The sequence below is a fragment of the Epinephelus fuscoguttatus genome, linkage group LG6, assembly GCF_011397635.1.
Source record: "Epinephelus fuscoguttatus linkage group LG6, E.fuscoguttatus.final_Chr_v1".
Taxonomy (NCBI): Eukaryota; Metazoa; Chordata; class Actinopteri; order Perciformes; family Serranidae; genus Epinephelus; species Epinephelus fuscoguttatus.
In genome coordinates this window covers 18,616,337-18,643,203 of record NC_064757.1, presented here as the reverse complement: position 1 = coordinate 18,643,203, position 26,867 = coordinate 18,616,337, and the positions used below count along the sequence as shown (strand labels likewise).

The 26,867-nt window shown below is 40.7% G+C and overlaps 3 protein-coding genes across 3 annotated transcripts in view; 1 reads left to right on the top strand and 2 right to left on the bottom strand.

Annotated features, from left to right (window-relative positions):
• Nucleotides 1-14,359, bottom strand: part of adgrv1 (adhesion G protein-coupled receptor V1) — a 129,946-nt gene extending 115,587 nt beyond the window's left edge. The window contains exon 1 of the mRNA XM_049579190.1: nucleotides 13,967-14,359. The gene's annotated coding sequence lies outside the window, so the exon portion shown is untranslated. The remainder of the gene's footprint in view (nucleotides 1-13,966) is intronic.
• Nucleotides 14,360-16,365: 2,006 nt separating this feature from the next.
• Nucleotides 16,366-22,157, top strand: lysmd3 (LysM, putative peptidoglycan-binding, domain containing 3). Its single transcript, XM_049577936.1, has 3 exons — nucleotides 16,366-16,493; nucleotides 17,746-18,021; nucleotides 20,762-22,157. Exons 2-3 carry the CDS (start codon nucleotides 17,755-17,757, stop codon nucleotides 21,473-21,475), a joined length of 981 nt encoding a protein of 326 aa, XP_049433893.1. The 5' UTR covers nucleotides 16,366-16,493; nucleotides 17,746-17,754; the 3' UTR covers nucleotides 21,476-22,157.
• A 375-nt stretch (nucleotides 22,158-22,532) lies between these two features.
• On the bottom strand, nucleotides 22,533-26,811 carry polr3g (polymerase (RNA) III (DNA directed) polypeptide G). Its single transcript, XM_049577938.1, has 8 exons — nucleotides 26,539-26,811; nucleotides 26,228-26,359; nucleotides 24,038-24,167; nucleotides 23,385-23,450; nucleotides 23,240-23,299; nucleotides 23,095-23,159; nucleotides 22,766-22,891; nucleotides 22,533-22,669 (listed from the first exon to the last, which is right to left on the bottom strand). The coding sequence occupies exons 2-8, from the start codon at nucleotides 26,336-26,338 to the stop codon at nucleotides 22,580-22,582; spliced, it is 648 nt and encodes a 215-aa protein (XP_049433895.1). The 5' UTR covers nucleotides 26,339-26,359; nucleotides 26,539-26,811; the 3' UTR covers nucleotides 22,533-22,579.
• Between the last annotated feature and the right edge of the window lie 56 nt (nucleotides 26,812-26,867).

Below are 26,867 nucleotides of genomic sequence, written 5' to 3'. Positions count from 1 at the left end.
TACACAGTATAAGTCTACACTATAGGCTACGCTCTCAGGGATAATAGTGTACCTGAGGGTATGTGCAATTTCATAGCATCTAGGTACCCACTTGTGTAAGCCTTTTTCCTGGCCATATATGCCTACCTAATTGAGTCATAGAGGATGGTAATGGCACCAAATGTCCATTTTGGTTATGACCAGGACACACAGCGTGCACACTTTGCTAAAAATCACCACAATTGCACCAAATAAAACATTTAATCTCAGTCTCTCTATGTCATGTCTGTTTTCAGTTTTCAGAACAAAAGGTCTGACTTCCCACACACAGTTTCTTCAGTAAATCTTTGTGCCACAAAACCTCATTTTCAAACTTCCAAATAATTGCCTTGCATCACTTAGACCACAGTCTTTTAGATGGATGGTAGCAAGCATCCAACCCTCTAACCTCCTAACCCCCATACCCCAAAACAGAGGGGTGGTCCCTCTTTCTGCATCCACTGACCCAGATGCCGCACTTCCTTCAAAGGGCCTAATACAAAGCAGATGCTGTGTGGATGGCACAGGTCTGTTTCATAAGCGGCGGGGCAGTTTTTGTGCTGGCATCATGCGTTGTGCCAACCCTGACCCCGGGGGTTACAGGAGGACCAATGATCTGTCTGTCACAGCAAAAGGCGGCATGGAGTGCCTGGCGCAGACCTCTGACATTGATAAGGCTGGGAGTCAGAGTCCATGTAGAGAGGTGCACAGCGACACAGTTGCATGCGTGCACATACACACACACACATACACACAGAGCTGGCACAGTCAGCATATGCATCCAAAATGCAAGATCTCAATGCCCAGACAGACAGCTGGGTGACAGGCCAGGACACTGGAGAGCTCTGAAATGCATGAAAACACACTGCCCATCACAAATATCGTGAGCCAAAGGAACAGAAAATGATGGCTGGGGCCAGGACTCTGGGACCTGGCACTCTAACAAGCCACAGACAACACCACAACTAAAGAGACTTCATATTCTGAACATCCAAAATTGCTTTTATTGACTTATTCTTTGACTCTAACCTCAGTCAGCTGACTTCTCTTTTATATTGCATTATTTTATTTCCTGGAACACACACAGAGTCCAATAAATATGTATTATGCACTATATATAGCCTAGCACAGGCTGTATATGTGATGCACATCATTGTATTAATCCACAACAAAACAACAATGCATTGTTAAAAGTACTCTTAAAATGGAAATACACAAGCGTTGCTTTCACTATGCAATTCTGTCCACCACAGGGTAAGACCTCCTGGGCAAATGAAAGCTTAATTTACAGCAAAAAGAAAGTGTGTCAACCATTGCGCAACTCCATAGCTATCTGTTATGTTGCTGGCTAAAATTTTGGAATCCCTGGTAAATAATCAACTAAGATCCTATCTCTCTTTATTTTCTGTACTCACTCCCCATCAGTTGGGTTTTAGGCATATGCACAGTACCATATCGGCAACCTTACACACACAGACATAACGCTAGCCCTGGATAGCAAAATGTCTTATACTGCTCTGTTTATAGACTTGTCTCTGGTATTTGACACAGTTGACCATTTGTTAGTTTTAAAAAAAACTGTCCCGTACTGGTTTTGATTCTGTCAGCTGCCTGTGGTTTGAAAACAACCTCTTAGACTGCAATGTGTAAAGATATGTGATGTTCATTCCAGTTTTTTTTAAACTAAAGGTGTCCCACAGGGCTCAGTGTAAGGGCCAATATTGTTTTCAATTAACATATATAATTTTGCCCCCCCGCCGCTAAAATCCTGTAAATTTCTGTATGCGGATGACACAGATTTATATTGTTCTACAGCATCTGCACAATCTGCCATTGAATTTCTACAATCGTCTTTTGATTTGCTCCAACTTCAGTTACATAACCATAAGTTAGTACTTAACTCAGACAAAACCAAATGGATGTTGTTCACCAAGGCTGCTCATACTGAGTCTTTCAATATTCATCCTGCAAATGGCACATCCACAGAGAGAGTCGAACAATATAAATACCTTGGTATCTGGCTGGACTACAATCTTAATTTTAAGCACCATATTGAAATTCTGAAATTGAAAACAAGTCTTGGTTTTCTGTATGGCAGGAACAGCATTGGTATGTGTTCACTTATAAAGCTTTTATTAAGCTTCCACCCTTTATTTCATCCCTTTAACTCTGACCTCACAAAATCTTGGTACTCCTTCACAGAATAGGTTGTTGCTTCACACTCCCTTAATCAGAACTGAACTAGGAAGAATGTCATTCTCTTACAGTGCACCTCATACATGGAATAATCTACAACAGACCTTGAACTTAGACACTCTGCCACCCTTATGGCTGTTTAAATGCCTTATTTAAGATATAGCTTTAGTTGAGTGTAAATGCTTTTAACTATACATCTACACCTTAGCATGTTTATAACGCTGTATTTCTCCTCTTAGTGATCATTTATGCTATTGTTGTTTGTTGTTTTGTATGATCTGATATCCATTTTAACTGATATGAATGATGAGTCTTTGTTTGCTTATTGATTGTTTATAATGTCTTTGTTCATGCTCAGCATCACTGAAAGTGAGGGTCTCCCTCAATTGATTTCCAGAGTCTTAAATAAAAGTCTGAGTGAATGAAATAAAGGTTTAAATATATGTTAGAAAGCCCACATCCTTGTGTAGTAAGTTTGCCTCTCTAATGCATTCCAAGTTTGTCTGCTTAGTTCTGATGATGAATTACATTGTCTCACCTAAGTGACATCATCGGAGCTGTCATGTTAACAAGCCATCAGCTTTAGTTTCAGTTTTGTTTGTTGTGTTTGATATTGAGGCGATGGTGTTTTCCCTCTCCTATTTTTTTGCCATTCACCTACACTACCTTTGTTTTTTTGCTGTATATAAACACTCAATGGAGTACTTCACCCCCCAAATGACCATTTCTATATCAGTTACTCACCCTGTGTTATGTTGAATTCAGTAAGATAACCTTGTTTTTCTCGCATGCCTCCACGGAGAACAAAGAATCCAAAAACTGAGAAAATTCTAAATGAAGTCATTGGGGGCTGTGTTTCACAACAGCAACATTATGTCAAAACATCCGTTTAAAAACTCTTGAAAAATTGTCTGCTTCCACTTTAAATCAAGCTCAAATGAAAATTAACCTTTGCCCTGGAACAATCCTGAATCATTCCTCACAAACAACAAATTCCTAAAGTTGTTATTTAAATCTGATTATTATCTCGTTAATCCTTGACCTTGAACCTGCTTTCGCCATAACCATTTCTGTCCAGCAAATAATACTTCCAGCTAACTTTTTTTTTCCTCTTTTCAATATGCAGAGTCATTTAGAATTATGGTTCTCTTGCATAAGCAGGCTTTGTGCTTGCCAGGAAAGTTTCTTAGCGCTGGGCACTGAGCTACAACTGGAGTGCCACTAAGTCCACTCGTTTCACCGGCTAAGCTCAGATCAAAGGTAAAGGGAACAATGTCGAGGCAACACACGCATACACACATGTAAATGTGCACACAAAGACATGTATACTTCCTGCAGAGTATCCCTTCAGTATCCACTTGCAATCACTCACTCCTCTCTATCTTCTGATCTTTCTTTCCTGTATCTCTGTGATGGACAGCTCATCACCAGACAGCCTTCCCAACAGGCTCAAACATGATAACCACAATGACCCGTCACAGTGATAACATCAGTGCTGGTCAGCAGTGGTTTGACTCCGTCACCTGTCAGCTCTCTTTAAAGCAGCCTACTGGTGTTAAGAGCCTGGTTCACAGAAAACTATTACACTGGATCCCTTGCAGACACACCACATACTCACACACTCACACTCACTCACTGATCTATTGGATATCCCTGTCAGAGGTGCTGAGGAGGTGTCTGGTTGCAGGGCTGCTCCTGGGGTCAGTGCCCAGCGCTGATGCCTCTAGGGTTTCTCCTGACAGTGGCCTCTGTGTCGTAATCTTTAGCATCAATTATTCACTGCGAGCCTAAGACTTAACAGTCAGAGGATGGTAGTAAGCGTGACACTGCAGGATTCACAGTATAGCACGTGCCATGTGCCGTCTGGTTGGTCAGGTAATCAGGCTATTGACGTAAGTATACGCAATAGGGCTGCACAGTGTTTTTTTTATTTTTTAATTGTCATTGAAATGTCAATTTGTGAGATAAAATTGCGCACTTCAAAATGTAACTATCATTTTCCATTGGTGCATTTTGTGTTCAGTTTAATGTTGTTGTTTAACTTCTTCAATAAAAGAATGTTGGAAATAATTCTTTTCATTTTTTTTTTAAATTCAATGAGAAATTTATAGTTAGTTATCACAAGTAATATCATTATCATCCTATTCAGCATTATCGGAAATGTTCCTAAGCATGCAGCCTTTATACGTAATCATGCCTCCATTCACTGTCTCATTATAAACAGAATCTGCCATCCCGTTTTCCCACTTTAGCTCTTTAGGAGCTTCTCGAGGTAAAGTACCAGCCTCTATAATCATAGCCAAGGACTTTGCCTTTCCCCTAGTTATTCCACTGAGAATACTCCATATCGGAAGCCTTAAGAGAGGAAAGCAATACTCTTACTTCCTTTTTGGTGGAGGGTGTGTGGGATAACAGTCTGTAAGTTTTAATCAAGGGCTTTCCCATGAGGCATCCCTGCCCTGAGGCTTCCCTGGTCCTGAGACGCCCTTGGTGAAGAGTCTGTGGTTATATCTGGCAGTTAGTCACATGCACCCGCATACACGGACACATACACACAGACAGAAAGTGATCTCCAGTTGTCTGACAGTGGGAGGCCTGCAGTGGGATCTCATTCATCAATCTTACAGCTTTGGTCGGTGATCTGGAGTCAGTCTGGCCACAAAGAGAAACTGCTCTGTCATTAACATCAGCTAATATAATAGTGTTCCTGGAACGTTTGTGTGCCTCCTCGGGACAAATTCACACTAAAAACCGACCCCGCAAACAGACAGTATGACTGATACTTACAGAGATAAACAGATGAGTAAACAGCAACACAAAGGCAGATGGTGTGGTATGCAGGACGGCATACAGAAAGAGGTGATATTAAGCCATCATATATATCAATCTATATTCATGTATAATGTATGGAGTGACTGCTGAGCCAATTCTTTTGGGATATAAACAGTGGAAAATGGAAGTGGCTTGTGGTCACATGGCCGGGTTATTCTTCAGAGGTCAGACTGAATATGAAAAATGTCTAATATGAGCAGGCAAAAGCAGAGTTTGCTCAAAATATATATTGCAAAACATGTTTATGAAAGCCAATAATGCCTTAAATACAAAATTACAGAGCAAATCTAATAAAATAAAACCAAATAATGAAGCCATTGTGTTATTTAATGCATATAACCAGAATGTTTCTCTTTTTATAGAAAGGCCGCTCTATTAGTTCAGTTTTTATTTATAAGTCTCCAGCTATGTCTTTAGCCCCAAACCATGGTGCCTCCTCTGCTCTGTTTATTGGATTGTTTTCTGTTTGAGCTGCACTTCACGCTAAGCGATGCTACCAGCCTCAATGTGTGTCGGGCCCTACCACAGAAACCACCCACCGTCCGTTCTCAGCCCGGCGTAGCCGCGGCTGCCATACCGGGTCAACTCACAAGCCCATAATTGCACTTCACATGTAGTTTCTCCCTCTGATATTTTTAGATCAGTGAATGTTCTCGCCATACAGAGAAGACGGGGAGAAGAAATTAAGAAACTTAATAAGCGAGTACAGCTAAAACATACATCATTAAATCTGACAAAAACTCTGTGTTACTCACTTGGCTTATTTTGGAGAGCTCTACCCCAAAACAGAATTCTATTTATTTTGAGGAGAAAAACAGAAAACCTACCATTAGTCCAACAAGAAGGGGAGAAACATTTTTGGGAAATGGGGATGGCAGCGTGCTGAATTGCGGCCAAATTATGCCATTCCACATAAGGGGAACTAGAAAACACTTGAATGAATACCTCTCTAAAGAACAAAAATGCATGAGGTCAGCCTTCCAGCTATTGTCAGGGGATACTTTTCAACCAGGCAATTCTCCTTCAGGGGCAAGAGGCTGCCAATCAAGTGTGCATTTTACTGTGAAAAAAGAAACAGAGAGAGGGAGAGTTTTTCTGAGGTATTGTCCACACTGCCGTGGTCGGCTGCTCTTAAGTTGAGCCAATGGCATCTCGCATCCCTAACTAAAAACAAGACTTTTTTCTTCTTCTTAGGAATAGTGGGAAGGAAAGAATATAGAAAAGGGAAAGTGGTTCCAATTGAGTAGGAACCAGTGCGTGAGCAATTTAGAACGTTTTCCAGTTTGAGCACTGGATGACTGATTAGCCTGTATGACACACAGCGATGGAGGCAGACAGAAAAGTACTTTCAGGGGATTAAACAAGGTTGTGCTCTCCACAGCCTCGTAGACCAAAGGGCCAAATTAGAAAGGGTATTACTTCATTGCATGTAACTGGTTGGGCCTGGATGAAATGCTAATTGCATTTCAAAAGAGTTCCCAAAACAGAGAGGCAATCCAGAACGGGGGTGTATTTTGTCTGCAGTGTATCTTGCATTGAGGAAGAAGCGGGACTTTACGATTCACTGACCAGCACACAATTTTAAGGGGCAGGCTTTTGTTCGCTCATGCTCCTTTTTGTGTTTTGTGTGCATTTCTAAAATTGCCACAGTCCTCTATTCTTTTGTTTCTCCCACTTTTTGGCATGCTGGCCTCCTCTCCCAACAGAATCCAAACCATCCTATTCAGACTCACTCCTTTTCTCTCAGCTCTACTCTATCACTCTTAAACAAGGACACGCACGGCACACACATCCACAGTACAGTAGGTGTGGGAGAGCCGCTCTTTCAGGCCTTTGCAGCATTAGAAAACTAAGGGCCAGATGGCAGGACTGAGGAGGATACAAATCCCTGAACAAGTGTGGTCAACAGATTCTAATCATCATACAGAACTATAACAAGAACTGTTGTGCTGCACTTTGCTTTCATCTAGCTGGTCTTCAAGCGTGATGTCAGTCCCACAGATTCAGAACCACTCATTCACAGAACTCTTTGTTATGTGGCTGTGAATACAAGAGTGGAGGCGCATACACATTGTTCATGAACACATTATACATGTGTTTGCAGATCCTGTCATACAATTAACATAAACACACCAATCAATTGCAAAGGTATCTCATCTTGCATTTAACAGCTTTTCAACCAAATCTAAAACATTTTTCCTCTGCTTTGCTTTGCAGATTCCACAATACTTGGGTTTCCATCCAAAGGTAGTGCAAATTTTAACTGAACTTTCATAATATTGGCAAAAGAAAATGCAGATTTATGTGGTTTTCCATCTATTACTGCCATGCGAGAGTTTGTTTATTGAGATAAACAGTAGGTAGCGCTTAAAGTCAGGTGCTACTGCAGAGAAGAGCGCAAGGAGATGACATAATCAAAACAGTGCCAGTCAAACCTCAAATGAAGGAAACAAGGGTGTTTTATAACAGAGAGCATATTGAACAATGAAAATAAAGAGTTTTGAACAACCGATCTTACAGCAAGGCAGCACATTCGCCTCACAGCAAGAGGGTTCCTGGTTCTAACCCAAGAATTTGCATGCTCTCTGTGTCAGGGTGGGTTTTTCCCAGGTACTCCGGCTTCCTCCCACACTCAATTAGGTGTGAATGCGAGTGTGATTGGTTGTCTGTCTCTATGTGGTAGCCCCGCCATAGTTCAGCATCCAGGACGTACCCCGCCTCTTGCCCAATGTCAGCTGGGATAGGCTATATCCTCCCGAGACCCCCAACAAGATAAGCTGTTACGGAAAATGAATGAATATTATAACTATATACTCTTGGAAGAGTTCTAGTAACGCCCCTGTAGGCATGCGTAAGTGTGCTAAAAGCCATGCATGCATGGTAAGTCATACATACGTAAGTGTAAGTCAGCATTTATTCGCTGAATCCGTTTCCATTGCACTAAGTCACATTTACCTTTTATTGATCCACCAATGTTTTCATCTCCTCCAAGCGTTTTTCCCTCCTCTTTTTTTGCAATATTTCGCATAATTATCACATTCTTGGCTTCTCTCTTCAGATTTTTTTTATGCGCAAATTGAAAATGTACTGCGGGCGGCAGAAGCTCAGTCCATAGGGACTTGGGTTGGGAACCGGAGGGTCGCCTGTTCAAGTCTCTGTCCGGACCAAAATATGGAGCGTGGACTGGTAGCTGGAGAGGTGCCAGTTCACCTCCTGGGCTGAGGTGCCCCTGAGCAAGGCACTGAACCCCCCAACCGCTCGGAGCGCCTGTCATGGGCAGCCCACTCTGACATCTCTTAGTGCATGTATAAGTTCAGTTTGTGCGTGTGTTCGGACCTGTGTGTAATTGACAAACAGAGTGAAAAATTGAATTTCCCCTCAGGGATTAATAAAATATATATATATATATATATATATATATATATATATATATATATATATATGTGGATGAACACATACGAAAGAAAAAAAGAAGCAGACTGTGTTTTCTCCATATCTCCATCAAGTGATCCTGATCTTTGAAGATGTATTATTCACAAAGCCATAATGACAGGCATCCAAAGAAAGTGGATAAATACATCTTTTTTTATAACAATAAACACACCCTGCCACCTCTCAGCCATGCTCGGATCAACCACCCCCACCTTCTCGGGGAATTCCTCTGCCATGACCAACGACAGTACAATGACCGAAGTGAGAGATAAACAGAGAAAGACAAGAAAAGAAAGAAAGAAGGGCTGGTGTAAAGGACGGGGCATATGGGGGGGTTGGAGATGAGTGTGTGTGGGGATGAAATAATACAGAATGTGTCATACACATAGTGGGTGATGGCGGATAAATGTGGTGGAAAGGTAATGGAGAGAACAGAGGGTTTCGGAGTCGGTGACCTACATCAACAGGTTTATGTTTTAAATAGGCACCCTGAATCTTCAGTGTCTCCCCCTTTGTCTCTCTGATACTCACACACAAAGGCTGTGGTGAGAGGCATTGGTGGTAACAAAGAAGGATGGGTATAAGGATGGATAGCCATGATGTCCTTCCAGCCAAATGCGAAGTGTGACCCACTCAACCTGACCTGTCTAAATTAGGACAGGAAGCAGGGGCCACCATGGGATGCGTTCCACGTGGCTCCCCCAAAAACATCTAAGCGAGGGGTACAATTCACGGAGATTTATGGCTGCAAAGAGGGACCCATGTGGGGGTCTGCGCGTTTAAAGAAAGGGATCAGTGAAGAGCAACCAAACAGTGTATTCATTTATCAAGTAAGGCTGCGGAGCAGGTTTAACTGCTTCAAGATAATAAGTCATTCAACGATCAAAAAAAAAAAAAAAAGAATTCCTGCTTTCAACAGTCTGCGAGACTTAATTTAATTTGTACAGAGTCTAGCCAAGCTAATGTGAACCAGAGGAAACAGCCTCCGTAAACGTCCTTTTAGTTCATTCTATGTTTTGACATTTGAGAAAAGGATGTTGCTCTGTGTGCTTCCTGCGCTGATTTTCCATGCAGTTTGCAAGTTGAGATGAAACATAGCTGCTTTAGTTTAACTGGATTTAAATTCAATTACTATATAATCTGGTGAACATGTAAAAATACCCCAAATTTAATTAATGTTTGACTGTTATGAGTTGAATATTTGTGGTGTTCCTTTCACTGATCATTGTTAAACCTAATAGAGAAACTGCTCATGCATTATACTCAGCACAGCAGGTAGGAAAGAAGGTTGACCTATCTTGAGGCCACCGGCTTTACTAACATCCCAAGAGGTCAGAGTTCAAGTTTAATACTCGACACAGAGATGCTGGGCAGCTATGGGAGGGCACCTCATCGTCCCTACAGAGTGGGACACATAACAATGTGTGCGTGCATGTGTATGTGTGTGTGTATGTATGCGAGTACAGTTATGAGAGTTGACAGTAAGGTCATGGCCGAGGGTTTGCTGCAGCGACCGTACCAGCATCCTCTCACCGGGAACAATATGTGGTTGGTCAGACCCACTAAAGAGACCTCAGGATTGTTGGCCATCGCTGAGGGCCCACCACTTTCCTGTCCCTCTGCTCCAAGGACAACAACTACTAAACATGATACTGTCTCCTGTGCGTAAGCATGACCTGTCAAATGATTTTTGAAAACAAAGTATTAAAATCCCAAGGAACATTATAAGAGACTTATTTATGACTTGAATTTGTCCGCTCACTAAATCTAAAATCAACTTTATCAAGGTTTCCAGACACGTTGGCGGATGAGTTAACCAACAGGAAGGCGCTTATGAACTAACATAGTTCCTGTCTTATTTGCTGTTGGTGAATGTTGAATGTTTATTTGAAATTAGCAAATGTAACATGAGCTACATCAGGTCATTGCACTAAAATCTAATTATTTTCATTAAGGTAGTGGTATGGATGGCTTTCTTTAGACATTTCCTTGCATTGTATCACATTACTACATTGTATGATGTATGACTGTAATATATTTTCTTCTTTGACCCTATAGCATGCTCCTTCTCTCTTCAACGTCTCGTCATGTAGTTGAGAGCCTTAATTATACTGTCTGCCCACAGTAGTGCATTTTTTCCCCAAAATGGCCAAATATCACGTAATCGAGAAGCAATACAATGAAATGACACCAATCACTGAATAACATGGCTTCAAACTAACTTTTGTTTTAGAATGATTGATCCTGAAATCATTCACATACTTAAAATCTAATGCAATCACATACAGCTTAGAAAACTGGTCAAGTCCAAAAAGCACCCAGAACTCATGAGTATGTAAACTGGTGGCGGATCTCCCAGTTTCTACCATGGTCCTTTTTAACCTCAGTGGGCTTCATTTAATATAAATTAGTGTTCTCACAATACTGTAACTTCTAACTTTGATACAATGCCTTGAAAGACATAAATATTCTATACCATTTTCGATAGCACTGGGAAAAGATGACGGTGAATTTTTCACTAAAAAAATAGAGCAGCTTTTCTTTTTTTGATTAGTAGCAGAGAACAGCAGACTGTCTGTGGTAAACATTAATCTTAACACAGCTAAGAAAGCGCAGCTGTTGGTGTAAAAATACTGCAGAAAATATTCAGAACTTTATCAATAAATCAATCATTTTTAACAACACTAATATTGATATATTAAAAAGTATGGGGTATGATCTCTATAGCCCAGCCAACATATGCATGTAGGCCCCACAAAGGTTATTCTGGGGCTACCTGGGTACCATCTTGGGCCCACTTGGGCAACTTATGTAGGTCCCACTTGGGCTCCCCATGTGTGTCCAAGTTGGGGCCCTAATGGGAAATGAGTACATGGGCTCAGGATGGGCAACACAAATGAGGCCCATTGGGTATACCAAGTGGGATAGTCATGTGCAAACACAATCAGTCCCATATATTATGAGTAGATGGGTCCACATGTATATAAGGATTTATATAACATTAGTATTAATATTTGTATACACAGTGTGTTCTATGTTTGTCTGTGTAGTGGAGCTACTTATAGGGGCTATTTCTGTGTGCAACCCTTTGATGCCAAACGGCAACTAAATGAACCCCGTAGCCTTGAAACCCTCCAAATCTCAGCTATGCATGCACAAGTTTATGGCTAAGAATCTAAAGCTCCAAACTTTGGTTTGGTTTTTAAAAAATGTTGACACCTGTGGTTCATAAACTCAAATAAGCATTCAGTGAGCCCAGTCACCTCCCAGCATAATGAAAACAGGCAGTTTTAAGGTAGACATCTGTCTTGCACCAAGGGATTATGAATTGTTCTCCTGCATGGTACTTCTGAGGGAAATTGTAATTTGAGGGAGAAGTGGGAAAGTAGGTGCAACATTTTACCCTCTCAAGGTGTGGAAATGAAAACCAGACCATAACTAATAAGAGGTGTAGCATGGAGGTCTGCTGTTTTTCTTTTCCCACATCATGAAAATGTAAATGCAGAACACTTGCTGAGGAGAGGACAAGTATGACCTTTTGAATTGTGTTTGCTTGTCATGATTTGTGCTATATAAATCAACATTGTTCTCTGCAGGCCTGAGTGTTATTAAGAGGATATTAGCTGCATAAATCATGCGAGAAAGCAACCAAATTACCTATGTTTCAATATAAATAGTGCAGATATGTGTAGGATGTCATACAGAACTACTGTAGATCACCAAAAATGATCATTAATATGTACTGAATATCTATGTAAGCAATGCAAAGATCCAATTCAAGTTTATAAATGTCCTTCATTCAACAAATAAAGACATCCTTTACAACTCTAGCCCCCTACAGTGATCCATGGTGCACAGATCAGCGGAGGCGGGCACAGCCTGTTGCAGGGTGGTTAAGTGTATGTAGAGCTGTGCCTTCATCTATTATTCCCCTCTATCCCCACACACTGGGAACGCAAGCCCTCTCATTCCCAGCAAACATCAATCTCACCCTGTCTTCAATGTGCAACACTTCAGCACCTTTCATCAATGAGCAGGCTCTGTTTATGGCACTATCCCCTTTTGTACCATGCAACTATTAGAAGGGGTGAGACAGAAGGAGAGAGAGGCAGGCAGTAAAACAGTTTCCGCCCAGTGAATCACATTCAGACTCTCACACAGGCGACTGGGGGCTGACCCCTGCCAGGCGATGACATAAACACTGACAAACAAAGGACCTGAGCTCTGAGCAAGTGTGGATCTTGGAGGATCTAAATCTACAAAAACAGACTAACAGACTGTGACCCATCGGTTTGAGATGATGGAAATACAGATTCAGGTTTGAGGGAAGAAAACAATGTGAAAATTTCATGGCAAGTTTGGCTGCATCTTTGCAAACAAAGAGTGGAGCCTGTCCAACAGATTCAATAATGTCAGCCTTTCATACAAAGATACATTCCAGAAACAGTTAACAGTGAAGGATGGCGCTGAGGAAGAGCAGGTGTAAGTGCTGAATGGATACAGAAGCAGCTCCCTCCCTTCCTCCCCAGTGAGAAAAAGGATTTAACTCTGCTGAGGCACCACAGAGGAGGTAACAAAAGAGATTTGCAAGAGACGCACCGAGATGACATCATGTCAAATCAATTAGAGATAAGGTGGACATATTCAATTATTCAAGGACTAAAAAAAAAACCCCACCCCATCAACTGGTATAAACTATGGAGCGTTCACATCTGCGTAAAATACGCAAAGCAGCGAGAGCACAATGAGGCTACAGGCAACGCGCGTTGATTTAACAGTAACAGCACATGTGCGCAACTTTAAGTGTGCCAAGATTACTTATGGCCCGAGTAAGCCTATAGATTAGTCAACGGAGCCTTTATGAGAGGGTCTCCAGCTCACCATGTGTGGCAGTTCCCCCTGAATTGTTGTTTTATTTCAGTGGGAGAGAGAAAAACCCACACAAAGCGCAGTAATCACACTGGAGATCCTGGATGTAACCATGGAAGCGTTTGTCTCCCTCCTCAATGGGCTACCCGGCCATTCATTTACTGATTGCGCTGAATCAATATTTAGGCTTTTCAATTTTATTAGCTGCTCCGAGGGGGATTTTTGGCACAATGCAAAAAGAAATTAGCAGTGACCAACCACTTTTAATCGTTTTCTTATTGTGTTATACAATATGTCTGCTTGAGCTGTCTGGCATAATTGATGAGGAGTATCGCTACTCATTTGTTTCCTTTATTCTCTGCACTATTAATCTAACACTGGCTATGGCGCCTGGAGGCACCAATCATTACTGACTCACTTACTGAAAAATAAATCTGAGACGTTTGCATTGTCCTAACAGACGGTAAAACCATGCGTCACAAAGCGGTATCATCTTGCATCCAAGTCTATCTATGAAATTATACAGCAAAGTTTTGCTGGTCGCCACACATCCGTGCTATTAGCCCACAATCACAAAGACAATCTGAAAAAAGACATAAAATAAATCATTCCAACTTACCTGACACCTTGCTTGGCCTCTATGTCCAAGATAAATTACTATAATTTATTTATTGCTGGGGATAACATCGATGAGTCCTCTCAGAGTCTTCAGCTCCTTCTCTTCTCAAACAGCATCCAATAACTGAATCATTCTGTATTGTTTCCTAAAAACCTACTGAACTCGGCTTTTTCCTTCAGCAGCGTTGGGATCCCGCTGAACAACATGGGATGAAGCGTGTATGTCATCTAACGGGACTGAAGCCGGGAGAAATAACACAGACGGAGCGGTTCCCCCGGTCTGTGCAGGACCTTCTCCTCTCTCTACACACAGCTCCGTCCTCCTGCAGCCATGTGAGAGCTCTACTGTACACACACGACTCACTGCTCAGGCAGAAAGATTAGTTTGCAGCTACTCAGGGACTCCGGCTCGTCTCCCGGTCGCTGCCTAATGAGACAAGACGTTTTAATCCCATTTGTCTCTCAAGGGTGCTCAGTGTGGTGGCGGACAGCTCCACCCTGTGACCCTAACAGGCATAGAGCCTCCGAGCAGCTGCCCTGTTGTTGTCACTCCACATAAACTACATTTGTACTTCTTTATAAGTGACTTAAAGAGGAGCACCACCTACATTAAGAAGTCCAGTATGTTATTTCTATGGTCTGGTAAAGTCCAATCAATAATTGTGAACATGAGCTACTCTCTCTCAAAGCCAGAAACCAGCAAAATCTTGTGCTACATAGGGTATGAAGTCTGGAGCTGCTCCATAGACAATGAATGGAAGTCTGATTATATGGACCCACACTGTGTGTTTTCTTTTATTCTTTTTCTTTTTTTTTTAACCCAAATAAACTTGACTATTTTGTAGTGCTGTCCATCCTGAAACAGAAAATGCACCAATATACTCAAAACATTTCCCTGGGTGCTCTCATTATCATCTATCCTAATTCACCCTTCACTTAGTCCCACTGCTGGACACAAACTGGCCAATCATAATGTAGCATCAGGCTGCTGAGACCAGGGTCCGACAACAACACAGGTGTGCTCCAGTGACTCTAATGCAATTGTTTCAGATTTCCTTTATTTTCAGGCTGGTTTTGTGGATTTCGAGCTAAATGTTGTGCCGTTTCTTCCCGGTTACAAATCCAAAATCAAACCCTGAAAAGTGTAGGGTAACTAGCTAGCTACTGAAGATATAGCCTACTGAATGTATACACATACTGCTTTTGCTTTTTAATGATTATAACAGTGAAAAGGACCTACCCTGCTGTACAGGAACCAGTGAAGGGAAGCAGGGAAGCTTTGCTGATAGTCAACCAGCTGTGTGTCATCGCATTGTGTGCACATGAACGTTTTTTTTCATCCGGCAGTGTGGTTCTGGGTGCTGGCAGTGGCACGGGGGCAAATCTAAACACTGTTCATCTGCACACACTGCGATGACACACAGTTCAATATTGGCAAAGTTTCCTTTTACATTCATTGTCGTCTGTCTTGATGACCAGTAATGTGGTGATTCACTTTTACACTGTGATCTGTAGCCTATAGTTCGGCTTTAGCTTCTAACTACCTTTGTCTTTTTGACCTGTTTCTGCCACTGAATCAGTTTGACATCCTGGATATATACTTCAAACACAGACTGTAGACCCCTCTGTCTGCTTCTTTATGAAATCACTACTTAATTTTTCCAAAAATATGGTAGTATTTCTTCAGGGAGTGCAGTCAGTTACAGTGTGGGCTCCATGCTTGTGTCCAACCATTACAAATGGGCGGGGCTTAGTGAAAGGTCACTTCTGGAGCAGCTCCAGACTTTAGGATCCTATGACATCACACATTTGTGTTTTAGCACTCTACTTTTTGGAGTTGGGAGAGATAGTTGTTCATGTTAACTAATGTTTTGGACTGTAGAAATAACATGTAAAGTTATGAATTTTGAAAATGGGCGGAGTTCCCCTTTAAAAACGCACAAAAATAATATAACTAGCCAAACACAAGTGGTTTTATGCGAAATGTCTCTTGCATTCTTACCTTCATAGCCAATAATGTTGCTACTGTTATATATATAGCCTACATTGTACTACTCACTGTTAACGTCAAAGTGTGTTGTTTTCCGGCGTAACCATAATCAAGTTTACAACTGGCTGGACACGCTGCACAGGGTAGCTAGTTTAGGTAAACGGTTATCGACTAGCTTATACGGATACAGACACATTGTCTGAATAAAATAAATAAAAATAAAATAAATTCAAAACCTTACTACTTCAATTCTATGTCCTTGCCATGGAAGTATAACGACATGAAGAGAGTGGAGAGCCCAACAACAACGCTAGCAGTAAATTAGCCTTTAGCGCCATCTCGCGATTAAAAGTGAGATCTTTGTTGGGGGCGTCAGTGTCGACGTCATTACGTAAGCATTCTGTTGACGTGGCGTGAGCGGTGGCAACAGTAGCTAGCAGGTAGGGAACTCAGCAAAGGCAAGGTGAGACCGAAGATAATCCCGGGGAAGAATGGATATTATCCAGGTCGACTGATTGATCGGTGTTCACCTTTTCAGGTATAGCTTATTGTTGACGACTTCCTGTAAACATATCATTCGCCAGCTGTAACAACTGACCGATAGAAATGTACAAACCTTACTAGTCACACAACATAGGTGGACGCTAGTTAGCACTAACGTTAGCCTAGCCTGTGCAGATGGTTCTTAGTTTGCTAACTGTGGACGTGCGCTCTAACTTAACGTTAACGTTGCATCACTTTCTTAGAAGTACTAAATCAACCTGACAGTTCATTATAGCCATAGGTGTTTTAAACAGACGTGTCTCCCCATCCTGTTGAATAATGTTATCCGTTGTACTTTTGCGGAGGGAGAGAAACTGAGGTGTAGCATTAGGTATGTTATTTCATATCCAAATTCTTATTCAAATAGTAGCTAACATGGAATTGTAGTCACAATAACTCTTGCATGCTTAGTTTCTTAATAACACCCCTGTGTGCTTGATAAAGAAGATAATTGTAGGTGTACGTATGGTCAACACCTTAAATTGCTAACTTAGCTGCTAACTTAGCTAACATCACCTCATGTTGTTCAGGACTGACATTTGGATTTAAAGCAGTAATCTGAAATCAAGTCTGCCTTTCTCGTATCAGTTGCATCACAGCAATGATAGAGGAATAGCGAGGTAATGTTATCTGGCATGATATCACATTAGCCGGTGACGTTTCCGGGGCCGGAATGCTTGACGAAGCAGAAATGTTTCAAAAAAAATAGAGGACATTGACTCAATGTACTGCCTGTACTCTCAGTTATCAAATGGGAAGAGCCCCAATCTTATCTAGTTTCACTGTAACTTGAATGTCCAGGGCTGTCAGAGATATGGACTTTAGTTTGTCCTTTATCATGTCGAACAACGTCAGAAAAGTATCAGTGGAAATGAACTTCACTGCTTCCTACATTTGTTAATTGCAGGTGTCAGAAAAAAGAAAAGAAATGTACAGTCTTTTATGGTGTTAAAAAGTTCACACAGGGCAGCTTTCATTCAGTCTTTCAATACATGTGTATTTTGACTGATTTTATTTTTATGTTTACCTGTTGGATGACATTGACAACTGTAATGGTACAAAGTGATCGTTCCTTGTAATGGCACCCACTGTAATCTTTCCCTAGAGTGATTAAAAGTGTGGAAGACAATGACATTGTAGTCGCCTGTATGTATGGCTAAAGTTTTGACGCCCCTATCCGCCAAGTTGTTGATGCATCCCTTACTGGTTTTTGGTACTCAGGCCTATCTTTGCTCTTTCCAATACAGGGAAGGAAGATGTCCAGTATGAGCCAGCACTATGGGTTCCAGTCAGCCACCATGGTGCAGTCTGCCAATGGCGGTCATGCCTATCTGTTTGGAAACAATGGCTCAGAGAACGACCTGTCCGAGGAGGATGGGGAGAGCTATGAGCTGCGGCCACGTGGCAGAGAGAGGCTGCGGAGGAGCACCTCCAGAGAGAGGCTGGACGATATTGTCTACCTGACCAGAGATATCCAGGAGGGTGACACCCTGAACAGCATTGCCCTGCAGTACCATTGCACAGTATGTTCAGACCTGTGTGTGTGTGTGTGTGTCTGTCTGTCTTTCTTCATGTCCTTGTCTCCTTGGAGATTACCCACTCAACTCCCCTTCATTTTCATGCTGAAGTAGACTATCTTTCTTCTTACATAATGCATATCCTCAAACACTGTGTGTCCTTTAAGCAATTAGAGCTGCAACTAACAATTATTATCATTACTTGTAGACAAATTAAGTAACCGGTTAGTCTGTAGAATCATCAAACATGACGTGCCCATCAACAGTTACCAGAGTAACAACTAGGGATGCATGATATCAGATTTTTTTGCCAGTGTCCAATATGCGGATATGTAACAACTTATTTGGCCGACAACTGATACAGATATATCAATTTTTTCCTCACCTAATCATAGTGAACATCAAGTTTCTACTGTAGTGGAATAAACATCTTATTATGCATGCATTATGTTATTGTGATGGCCCACCAGCAGATGGAGACATTAAATAGAACGCTTTTCAATGTATGCAATAGTCATTCATGGTGCAAAATAAGAAAAAGCATGTTGGCCGATACTAATAGTACATTTTAAAGCTGATATTGGCTGATACTGATGATGTGCAATAATATCATGCACCGTTAGTCCAAACTGATTTCTTTAAATTCATTACTTTGTCTAACCAACAATCAAACAGTGTAGTGTAATCAAGAACATTGATAGACTTAATATTAACACTAATAGATGTCTGCTTTGTACGGTTGTTAGTGTATTTTATTATTTAGGTAGACAATGTCCAAGAAATTGGTCTCATTGTTAATTTTCAGTTTTAGCCACAGTCCCAACAATAGTCCTCCTTTTCCTTACATCAGGAAAGTACTATCCAATACTCAGTAACATGTTTTCATTCATATTAAGTTTCAGTTTATTTTATTTATAAAAAGGACAGTACACAGTAATCAACATTACTGTAAATGTGACAGTTTTAGACAGCCAGCTAATTCGCAACTGTAGTCCTCCAGCAAGATGTTATGAAACCATAACCTAAAACAGAAGCCTTAAAAGTAAGATACAGTATTTACAATATATACAGAACAGGACAACATAATAATACATAATAGCCATGCAAAAAGCATAAAACAGCAGCATGCAGTCTAATAGCAATCAAGCCATATAGTTCCTCCATGCCATCCCATGTCTTTTGAAGACTGAACTACTCCCTAGTAAAAAAAAAAAAAAACAGAGAGAGAGAGAGAATGGTTATTTTCAGGTCATAAAATACTGCACATTTAAAACAGCTATAGCCTAATGAGTAACATTAAACAAATACAAATGACACTGTGAAAACGTGTGACGATGTGAAAAGGGTTGCTTGTAGGATGAACCTGCAGAGATTCACACAGCAGTATGATGAGTTTCACCTAATCCAGGGGTATCAAACATACAGCCCAGGGGCCAGCACCGTCCCGCCAAAGAGTCCAGTCTGGCCCACCACCGGACTTTGCACACCTGATATTGATGCACTTGCGATAGCTAATTATTGTAAGGTTTAAACAGTGAATAGATACTTCATGTAAAATGCTGCCTCAGAGACTTTTCACCATGACTATAATACAGCTCTCTGAGATAACAATGAATACTTACTGTGGTCATAATCAAAAATATTTTGAACATTGTGCAAAATATTGTCAACCAGCAGCTTCAGTACAAAAGGATCTGTATCAGACTTCTATCTTAAAATAATATGAGTAGAGCCCCGCTGCTGAAGCACCGACAAAATTGTTGTGAGCTGATGATCTTTTGTTTTGTAAATGAGTGAAAGTTTTCAGAATGAACTTCTTTACAATAAGTAAGGGAAACATTTGAAGGGGTTGTTATTTATAGGTTATTAATAATGGTTCAACTGGTCTGGCCCACTGGAGAGCCAACTGGGCTGTATTTGGCACCTGAACTTAAATGAATTTGACACCCTTGACCTAATCGTTTAGCTGTCAGGCTCACAATGTTGCCATTTGGTTCACTTTTACAGCTCTTCTCTTTTTAGTGAAAGAGCTCCAAAAACCCATTGTACACTACCTGCTCAGCACTAAAGACACAGTTAGTGACTTGCTGATAAACATAGCGGCACATCTAGCAGCTCAAGAGTCCCATATTCCCTCAGGAGTTGATAGAGATCAAACAGAGCTAAAAGGTCACCGATTATTGGACATAGATTTGTCAGTAAGCCAGAAACATGACTCCAAATGGTTGATAATGTTGCTATATTACTGCTGGATGTGTAATAATAAACAGCTGTTTGCAAACAAATTTGCCTCATCAACTTAAAAGATGATAGTTTATCAATTTTGTGTTCACAACTTGTTGCAGTTGCATGTGATTGGCCAAAAAAGAACGACAAACAACAACAACAAAAAAAAAAAACAGGTTAAATGTAAGCCAAAATATAGATAATTAATTTCAACAGTAAATTCCTTAGTGCACAACTTTATGTAACAGCTCCTTAATAACATGGTAAATTTTCTAATAAAACTTTAACTGTCTTTGCATAACCTCTGTATATTTCCACCATCGCACATGGACAATACTTATTACTCTTTAAGTTAATTCGGATAGCTTTATTTTTATAGTTCTTGTCACATTTACTAATTTGTATTACTATTTTCTGCATTCTCCGAACCTGGAATATTAAGACCACATTGATGTGTAACGTAGCAATTTGTGTCTGTAAGCATTGTCGTAAATTCGTCTGTTTTCTGTGTGTTTCCTAGGTGGCTGATTTAAAGCGTGCCAACAACCTCTTGACAGAGCAGGACTTCTTTGCCTTGCGGTCAGTCAAGATTCCTGTGAGGCGCTTTAGTGTCCTCACCGAGACTCACAGCACCGGACCTCTCAAATCAGCCTCCCCCTCAGGTGCTAGGCGCCTTCCCCATATTTCACCTGTTACCTCCCTCCCCTCCGAGTCCTCCACAGACTCTTCCTCTTCCTCTTCCACCGACAGTGTGGAGGGATTCCTCCTGGAGAAGGACAAGGACATTGAGCGGCTGGTGAAATCAACAGGTCCATCGCGGAACAGCTTAAACGAGGTTGTGTCCTCCTTGACGCTACAGCAACAGCAGCCACTGCTTGGAGAAATGGAGTACAAACCAGTACAGAGAAAGGACCCTTATTACGGGGCAGACTGGGGCATGAGATGGTGGACGGCTGTGGCCATCATGCTGGTTGTGGGCATTGTCACACCTGTGTTTTATCTGCTGTACTATGAGGTTCTCATGAAAACTGACGGCAGCCATCACGGCGTACCTACCGATGCTCATGGCCTCATCGATCATGGACATACCCATGACAACCATGCTGTCGGAGAACACAACCATGTAGGGGATGGACACGGACAACATATTGGAAATGTGGTTAATGGAGATTCACAGGGACACGGTGCGGACAAAGCAGGAGACGGAGAACACGGAGGGCATGAGAAAACATAACAAGGGATTTTGAACTTTACATACAAATTTATTGCTAACTCAGAGACCTAATAAAACTGGGCAGATGTTCCCATCGTTGAGTAGTTTTTTATAGACTTAATACATCAATGCAATCTGTCTGACAGGACCGTCTGTGGTGGGAACAGTCATTTATTTACGGTTGAGAGACTCAGAATAAGTCTTTCCCTGTGTCTGTCCATTTACAGTTATGTACATTTCAACAAAGAGTAAATTGGCTGGAAACAACAAATGTTATGCTGGGCTTAACTTTTCCTAAATGATGGATACGTGTTAGAGTTATTATCATCAGTGTAGCCAATATAATTGAGATGATGTTTTTGTTATCATGCTGCTGCATTCTCAGTAAGCCACACACAAACTGTATCCAGTATGTTAAAATACAAACTGAGACAGACGACAACACACTTATCTATTTCTGTTTATTCATTGATGGTAGAGATTAATTGTGTGGATTTGGTTTTAAAGCAGGTTTTACTCAGTTTGGACCAACTGCATTTTTGCGTATTTTCCACACTATTTGTTGGAAAAGTATGATTAATGCCATTGAGTTTAATATAGAATTAATTTATTTTAAGACTATTGAGGAATAGCCTTTACTTACACTATCAGTATTGGGAATCTTTTTTCTTTCCTTTAGCTTGCTTAGAGAGACCTGCATTATTTTGTCATTTAAAAAAAACCTCTGAGAGCATGGTGATGAAAATGGGAAATGCACATTATTCCCATTATGACTTATACTTGTAATTATGTGAGATTTTAGACTTTGTTATATAGCCCTTTTATTTTATCACCGTGTTCACTTGATACTTTATGAAAATGCATTACATGTTGTTGACAGTATGTGCCTTTCAACCTGTGGAAATGTGCCCCAGGCTGGAAAATAAATACATCTATTTTGAATAAATTATTGCCAGTGTGCACACAGTTTGGCATCTCTTATTTACATAAGGTATTAAAGGGAAACTTGTCTTTCAAGATCACCCCAAAATAAAGCAAACAAAACTATCACTCTGCTAGACAACTTATCTACAATAATTAAGCAATATAAATAAGTACATCATGACGGTTTACGTCAACACTGTCTCAGTATGTTGCTTCGCCATCCATGTTGTCATCACTATCTGCAGCAAAATCTTCACCATTGTCAAAATAGCTGTCAATGTAGTCGTTTTCCTGCAAAGAAACAAAAGAAAATTTTAACTCTGCTTCTTACAAATTGACCACATGAATTTGCCAACAAAGATTTCAGGTTATGATTTGTAATCTAACCTCTTCAACATCCTCTTCATCGTACTCTTCCGCCTCAATTTCTTCCTCATCCTCCTCATTTCCTTTTTTCTTTTCAGTCTCATCATCTGATTTTTCAGGGTTCCCGTCATCCCTCTTTGCCAGTTCCTGAAATATAGACATTGAGATTTATTAATTATGGAAAACATTTGCTAGCTCAGAAGAACATACGCAGTTCTTGGTAGGTACATGTATGCACCAGCTTCACACCTACATAAATGGGTATTTAATAAATCACATAAAGAGAAAATTCACAGTACATGTTACACTCAGTAGTTGAACACAGAACAAACAAGTAAGAAAAAGCTTACATCTAATTTACTCAGTACAGCTTCTGTTTCTTTGCGGGATATCTTCACAGCTTTCTTCTTTGTGCCTGTTGGATTAAAGCATTTTGTCTTTATTTTTACAGTCATCAAATGGAATCTCGCTCAGCATAATGTCTTAAATATTTACCTGGTTTAGCACGAGGTTTTTTAGTTTGGGGCATCAATTCTTTTGGGAGGTGGTTCCAGTCTAAAATACCAAGAATAAAATATCCATTATCTTCCATTTTTCTTTGTATTTGCCATTATTACTTGACAGTATGCTTGGCAAGTACCTGGAGTCCAGTCTTCATCCTCTATCTGACGTAGCTTCAGGTATCTCTCCGTGTATCTCTCCACCTCTGTTTCAAGTAAACAAGAGAAATTTCTACTTGATTGCGCTCTTAAACACAACTCAATTCATTCTCATAGACCACTGGGTGCTACTCCTTATTCTAAGCCACGACGCTAAATCATACTTTGAGTAGTTGTGACTGCAGAGTCACCGACTGTTGGACAATTTTATCAGTCCCAAAGCAAAAATGCCTTTTATAGACATAATCCATCAAATCCCAGCTCGTTATGATAAATGTTAGCACTTTATTTTGTTCCTACAGAACACCTCAATTACGCATCTGACAACATTTAGGACCAGACTTAAAACTTAATCTACTGCTTGTTTTGAGTAAATTTAGATCATCGCTGAATAAGGGAACTATCAGGCAAGCCAGGCCAGACCACAGAAATCATATTAAAACAGCCGCATGAAGCAGCAGCTGTAACTCAGTACTACACAATAAATACACTTCTCTCTCCTTTTCCCAGATATGATCCTAATTAAATGACCGAGTACCTAAGTGCTGCATTATCTTCCCTCACAGCAGCCAGTTGTCTTGCCGCAGCACTTCTGTCAGATGTCAGGTTTCTGATGCACTACTCTCCTCCTTACCTGCTTTATTGGACAGGGGCTTGATGTTGTGTGGCCGCCGCTGCATCGCTCCCCTCATCTCCTGTTTTAAGGCCAGCATGTAGTCCTCATCCTCGCCAGCTTTCAGTGGCACAGGCTTAAAGTCTGTGTTCTGTAGGAACATAGAAGGTGGAAGGGAGATGATAGCAAATAAGTTACGTTACTTTTTTACAGATTTGTTTGCACTTTTAGTTTTACCTTCAATTTTTTCTTCAGCAGATTACTTTTTGGGATTTAACTGATATTAGTGCAATTTCATCTGTTGTTGACAGTAAAATAGCACCCAATCATCCAACACTTTAAGTGAAAGAGATGATGTCAAGACAATTAAAATATATCCTTTATATTTATACTGAGTAACATTCCTGTGCAGTTTCCTACTGTGTAATATTTTACTACTTACTTTGCAATAATATTTTGTATTATATTATATGAACAGTAAAAATACTACACACCATGTGTGTTATTGCAATTATCCAATTCAACTATCAATCATGGACATACAGTATCTGTATGATAAAAGGTGCATATGGTGTTTATTGGTCTAATATTATTTTATTTTTAATTATCTAACTTGTGTTTTTGTCATATTTTTATCCTTATTTGGCACACAATATTTTTTTTCCTTTTTCTCACGCTTCTAACTCTTGAGCTATTGTAATGTGTGAATTTCCCTGGTGTGGGATTAATTAAGTCTTGTCTTTCTTGTCCCTTCCCATTCCGTCTCGCCTCGCCTCGTCTCGTTTTAAAATACAGTCAAAACTGGATTCCAACCTCACAAGTAATGGTGCACGGCCCTTCTGGTATAAATACGAATAAGCTGACTCAAAAAAACTGGGCAATTAAAGAAGGATGATGTTTTTAACGTTGGTGTTCAGCTGACAGGGGAGACCTGCAGAGCACCAAGGTTACTTAAGTGCTTAGCTTCAAAGACAAACTATACTATATATTACACATACGCTCCAAATTTTGTGCCAAGGGAAATCAAACAAACAAGCAAACAAAAATGGCCACAGGACATCCTGAACTTACATCTTTGTGGTTTGTGTTACCTTAAGTTCAACTGGACTTTTGTGCATGCCTCCACGGAAAACAGCTAACTATTGAATTTTTTGACTGATAGGGGACCACTTTAACAACAGCAAAAGATTTCAAAACATCCGTTAGCAAACTCTCACATGACTCGTGCAGTATAATCCAAGTCTCAGTTATTCAGTCGTATTGTCAGTACTTTCAAAACACATTAATTTTTGCTAAAAACCTTAATATTGGAGTGTGACATTGAAGAGACCATAGATAAACTTTACTTTCAGTTCAGTTTAAAATTATATGGTTTTAGTGAAAATACATGTGTTTAGGAAGAACTGAGCCTATGACTGGATAAAGAGACAGAGTAAGGATTGTACTGCACGAGTTGTGTGTTGTTAGGGGGTGTTTATCTGTTGTTAAAAGTGGTCCCCAATCAATCAGTAAATCAATATGTTTGCTTTTCTCATGGAGGCACGTGAGAAAAACAAAGCTGTCCTCATAAATTCAGCATAACTAAGTGATTTACAAATGCTCATTTTGTGGGTAAAGTATTCCTTTAATTACCAACAGGGCAAACTGACCCCCAGGCCTCAAAACCCTCAGGTATATCAGGTGATTTGTGATAAGATATTTAAGGTATTTAACACCAAATGGGTGGTCTCTGGGTCTGTGTGCAAAATATAATCAAGCTGTTACGTGTAATGTGGGAAAGAATGTATGCACAGTGCACAGAGATTTGAGGAAGAGGAGTCAGTAGGGGCCCAAAAGTCATTTTTGCACAGTGGCAGTCAATTTGCTGCATCATGCAGAAAATTAGCATCAGCAGCTGGCAGTTTGTCTATTACAGGATGATGCTCTCAGAGAAGCCACTTAATGGGAAACTGCTTTTAAACAGACAGACTCTTAACATTACCATGACAAACACTTCTTTTATATTTTATCTACACAAACAACATCAGTTTGAGATGTCATGCACATTTCCACCAGTCTCTCTCATATATCAACACATACTTTGAAGACTAACATCCCTGAAACACAGTGCCTTACAACTCTTTGAGGGCTTTTAGGTCAGTTTAATACACTGCAATGTGATATGTCATCCTGGCATCTCTGCATTTGTGAGTGTGTGTGGTCGGTACTTACGGGAAACAGAGGGCTGGGCCCCACCCTGGCTTCTGGCATGCTGCCCCTGCCGATGCCCAGAGCCTCAATGTTGAAGGTGAAGGCAGCCACTCCACGACCCTTGCCTGCCATGGCTGCTGGCCTCCTCTGTACCTGTAACACACACAGTCCCCATGCTTTCAGGCAACTTCACTGTCAGACACGTGTGGACACAAGTTCATGTACCACAGCTTGCATCGCCTTGTGCCTGACTTTGCCTGCTGTTGAGCGTTTGTCAGCACTGAAACAGTATATCAGAGACTAATGAACATACAATACGTTGTTATACTCACTATAATGACACTTTTAGTGAATTACTCCTAATGTGGAGACGTGTTTCCAGGGCTATTCGGTGGCATTTAGCCTCACTGAGTCTCCATGTTTTCACTTTTCCGGTTTGTCATTCAGCTACTCAGTTTTATCTGTTGTTCGGCATTTAAACTAACTCTGAAACACTAAATTTACAGCTATACTTAATAGAAATTTGTACAGTTGTGCTGTAACCGGCGTGTAATGCTGCTCACACACTACACTCAGCAGTATGCGTAAATGTGGCTTCACTCGTCCCGCCCCTCGTGACGTTTTGGAAGGCGGAGCCTATTTACAGCCAATAGAATATCGC

Coding starts and splice junctions, on each gene's coding strand:
- lysmd3 (XM_049577936.1), top strand. CDS start 17,755: ATGTCCAGTATGAGCCAGCACTATGGGTTCCAGTCAGCCACCATGGTG. Junction 18,022..20,761: donor CCCTGCAGTACCATTGCACA/GTATGTTCAGAC, acceptor TGTGTTTCCTAG/GTGGCTGATTTAAAGCGTGC.
- polr3g (XM_049577938.1), bottom strand. CDS start 26,338: ATGGCAGGCAAGGGTCGTGGAGTGGCTGCCTTCACCTTCAACATTGAG. Junction 23,160..23,239: donor AAAACCTCGTGCTAAACCAG/GTAAATATTTAA, acceptor TTAATCCAACAG/GCACAAAGAAGAAAGCTGTG. Junction 22,892..23,094: donor CTGTACTGAGTAAATTAGAT/GTAAGCTTTTTC, acceptor TCTATATTTCAG/GAACTGGCAAAGAGGGATGA.